General features: G+C 35.5%; 1 protein-coding gene across 1 annotated transcript in view; it reads right to left on the bottom strand.

Annotated features, from left to right (window-relative positions):
- LOC125195939 (cytochrome c1-2, heme protein, mitochondrial) overlaps window positions 1-954 on the bottom strand; it is a 15,474-nt gene extending 14,520 nt beyond the window's left edge. The window contains exons 1-2 of the mRNA XM_048094234.1: window positions 875-954; window positions 263-480 (exon numbers count right to left, since the gene is read on the bottom strand). Coding sequence (XP_047950191.1) covers window positions 263-480; window positions 875-934 — 278 coding nt within the window. The 5' untranslated portion in view covers window positions 935-954. The remainder of the gene's footprint in view (window positions 1-262; window positions 481-874) is intronic.
- Between the last annotated feature and the right edge of the window lie 3,213 nt (window positions 955-4,167).

Genomic DNA, 4,167 nt, shown 5'->3' with positions numbered 1-4,167 from the left:
TAGGAGCAAAAAGATCCAATCTCACTTTCCCTTGGCATAGTTTGTTTAGTTCATTAAAAATCCATCTTCTTTTCTTGGATTAATCATGATCATATAAACATATGTCCCCTTCTAATTTCAGTTGGCACCTTCTAATGCTCAAGTATAAGTTGAAGGAAAAAGCTTTTTTATATCTGCAATAGAGAATGCAGAACTGAAGATATTCAGTTCTTGTAAACACAGTGTACAAAAAAGAACTTGAGAAAGTAACATATTAACTTACGAAGCATGGTCATATGAATTTAGAATGCCACTGTGTGGCCAAGGATAGGTGGCAGCTTCCAAACCATGTTCAGCCTCATCACAAGATGCTATTGTTGCATAACTTAACAACCCTGAGACACCTGCCCCACATAGAGCCAATGCCCTCCAGGACTTAGTGGCAGCAGATCCAACTGCTTCCTGCTCTTTCTTAGAAATAAGAGATGACAATGGAGACACCTGAAGGAAAAATGAATATTGGCATCATTGTTTCAGTATTTCTTAAGCACTGAGTTAAGAAATTGTCTAGATGGTGATTATGCCAAAGAATATGAAAGGATTTCCCTGTTACTTGCCAGGAAAAAAAATTGAACCTAAGATTTCCTATAGACAGTGATAATGGATAGTAATAGAATTTCAGAAACGAATGGATACATTTATCGCACTAGACAAGTAGGAATGGAACAAATTCCATTCCGCTTTCAATCATGGGGGGATTTTGCACATATTTTCAGTAACTACTGTTAGAACCAGAGGCAGAATTTCACCAACCTTGCATTAATCAAATTGAAGAAAAATGAGAAACTATCCGGATAGAACATAGGTATATTTTAACCAAGAAAGATAAGCATACAGTGTTTTGTGACTGAAGTCTCTCTCTTAGTAACCGGCCGAGAGCTCTGCCTACAAACATCTTATCTCCCTGTTTAATGATGAAAAATAGAGAGAGTAAAATAGAAAAGTGAATAAAATAGAGAGTATAGAGTAAAATAAAGAATGGAGTAGAAAGGATAAGTGAGTTAATTATTTCATACATGGAAATGGCACAACTGTAAAGAAAATTTTCAAAATGGAAAAACGACTCAACTATAGTGGAACAAGGGATTATTATATACCACTGCCGTTATTTAATAAATTTAATTGACACTATTCCCGTCTCATGCTACTGATAAGACTTATTTCATGCATTGACTTTGGATATATAGGGGTGTCGAAAATGATAGCGGGTAACGGGTATTTTCAAACCCGACACGATACCCGACGGGTATCGGGCATCCGCTACCCGCAAAATTCGGGGTCGGGTTCGGGATTGGGTATTCAAACTAGGAGATTATCGGGTATCAGGTTACCCGATACCCGAGCGGGTATACCCGATTATCCGAGCAATTACCCGATTTAAACTTTAATTAAATCTAGAATTTGTCATTTATTTATAAAACACAAATTAAACCACCATATATCTAATCTCGATGTGGGACAACCAAGCATGAGAAAGAGCCAGAGCAATTTGCCTAACTCTCCTTTCTTATTTCTATCGCTATACTCCTCTCTAATTACTTTTAAGTATATAATGAACCCAAGTGATAATTCAAATATGTTATAATTTTTATTCTCCTACATCTATATTGGATAATGTTTGATATGTATAGTTAATTGCTCGGCTGCTAATTCTAAATATACATTCCATAGTATTTATATCACCATTTCAGTTGAGCTCTTTCGAATAAAAAGCTGCAAAATGATAGAAGTATTAGTGAAATTATTTCTTTCAATTAATGAGTTAATATTTTACATTAACTTGAGCAGTAAAGGGATGAATATGGTTAGTAGCAGTTGCATAAGAATATTTCATACTATTAGTATTAAGCAGTGTTTTAAAAACCGGACCGGACCGGCCGGTTCGACCGATTCAACTGCGAACCGGCAGGCAGTCCGGTTCGGTTCACCACTAAAAACCGCCAGCATATTGAACCGTCGCGAACCGGTGGAACCGGCCGGTCCAACCGTGAACCGAAAACCGGTTTTTCACTTTTTCAAAATATTTTTTAAAATTTGTTGTTGCTAGGGCTTGAAACACATGACCTCCTCTCCAAATACTAACTCCTTTACCACTCCACCACAAGACCATTTTGTAATATTATGAACATTAATTCTTCTTATACATTAAATCTGAAATTCTTTTTCACGTAAACTAATAATTTATTTTAATTTTATATTATTTTAAGAAATTGTTAATTATAATATATTTCTTATATTTTAATTATACTTTTACAATCACTAAAATTTTACAGTATAGGAGTTTATAATTATACATAGAGTTTAATATTAGTTTTTTTAATATTGTGTATTATAATTTATTATTGTATTTAAACTTATCGTCATTAAAATTATAATATACTAATACAATGCTTGTTTTCTATAATAATACTATTAAATGTATAACACTATAATATTTATTGATAAAATATTTAATTGAATCTTATTATTTACTATTAAATAAACAAATATATATAAACAGTAACGACGCCGGTTCACCGGCCGATCCGATTTTTAAAACATTGGTATTAAGAAAAGTTTTTAAGCAAGAACATTTCCACATCGATAATAGATAAAAGGAGACAAACCAAAATCTATATAACAAATAGTAGTTTTTCATTACTTAGCGGGACATGCAGCGGGTGCGGGTACCTGCATATGGGGGTTCGGATACCTGCAGCGGGTATTCGGGATACCCGCATTGCTTGTGGGTCGGGTATCGGGTACCATAAAACTTCAATTTTTGGGTTCGGATACCCGCAAAATCGGGTGCGGATACCCGCAGGTACCCGTTTCGACACCCCTAGTTATAATATCATCAATTGGGGAAGATACTGCCCGAAATATATGAGTTTAATGTGCAGGAGAATCACTTGACTAAACAGAGGTGGTGCAAACTGATCCAACAGATGCAGATGGAACAAACATGCCGCCCAAATGATTAAGAAGAGACATTTCAAGAGTGTTGGCATTGCATGAAGTACAAAGGGCCACAAGACCATGAATACACCCTTATTTCAAGGAGACAAACGCCAAACCACAAGAGAAACCCCTAGGAATTGGAGCTCAAAACCGTCCTATAGAAAAGAGATCTAGTATGGAGAGAATGGGGCCGGGAGTTGAAAGAGGTCGATACCAAAATTTCAAAGTTTGAGAGTCTCATCATTAACCTCCACTTCAGATCAATGGCGCTCTTTGCACCCTGGCTCATCATTAATCTCATTTTTCAAAGTTTCGAGTTAATGTGTTTTATTTTCTTGTATTCTATTCGTTTATTATTCTTGAGATACTCTATTGTTTAGTTGTTTGAAGAAAATGGAGTTGAGATGCTACTTTTTTGCTTTGGTACTATGTTGCTTTTTCAGCTTTGTTCCTTTAGGTTAGTTTAGAAAATGTGATATCCTTTTATTTCTCATGCATGTCTATTCCATTTTAGAGAATTTTGGTCTAGAATCGTCAAAGTTAGGTGCTCTTGCTTGTTTGTTCCACTTTTGAATTATAGTGTTTATTTGTTTCACGTGTTATGTCAAGTTAGATGCTCTAATTTGTTGTTTTTATGTTTTCCAATCTAAATGGTCAATTTATGTAGAATCCCATATTTTCTCTTTCCAAGTCAAGTATGTAGCTCTTAACCCACAAATGTTGTGTGGCGAAACGATTTCCAAAACATCTAGGCATAATGTTGCTTCTGATCCATCCATGTGTGATTTGATTCTTAATTTACTGTACTAGGCTATAGTATTTCATGGGTTAATTGTAACACCTGTCCTTTTTATGCCCTAAGACTTTTAGAAAATTGATAAGGCTAATTTCATGCATTGGTAATGGGGTTAAATTCTGTAATTTCCCAGGTCTGACGAGTTTTTGTAAGCCAGGTGTGTAGAAAAAACGCCATGTCCAGGAAGAAGAAAAAAACACCTGGAGAAGGAGGCTGGCAGAGAAAGCGAGCAGGAAAGAAGAAGAATTCACCAGACGGATGAGCATTTTTGGACAAGGGCAGAATGGGAAGAACAAGTAAGAGTCTAGAAGCTTCGTCCTTTATAATTAAGAGTACGCGGTTTACATGAAAGAAATCCATCACCTTTAGCTCTTAGCTTAGCTTTCTCACTC

The sequence above is a fragment of the Salvia hispanica genome, chromosome 6 (genome assembly GCF_023119035.1).
Source record: "Salvia hispanica cultivar TCC Black 2014 chromosome 6, UniMelb_Shisp_WGS_1.0, whole genome shotgun sequence".
Classification (NCBI taxonomy): domain Eukaryota; kingdom Viridiplantae; phylum Streptophyta; class Magnoliopsida; order Lamiales; family Lamiaceae; genus Salvia; species Salvia hispanica.
Note: the sequence above shows the minus strand (reverse complement) of the source record. Positions and strands in the feature narration are given on the sequence as shown.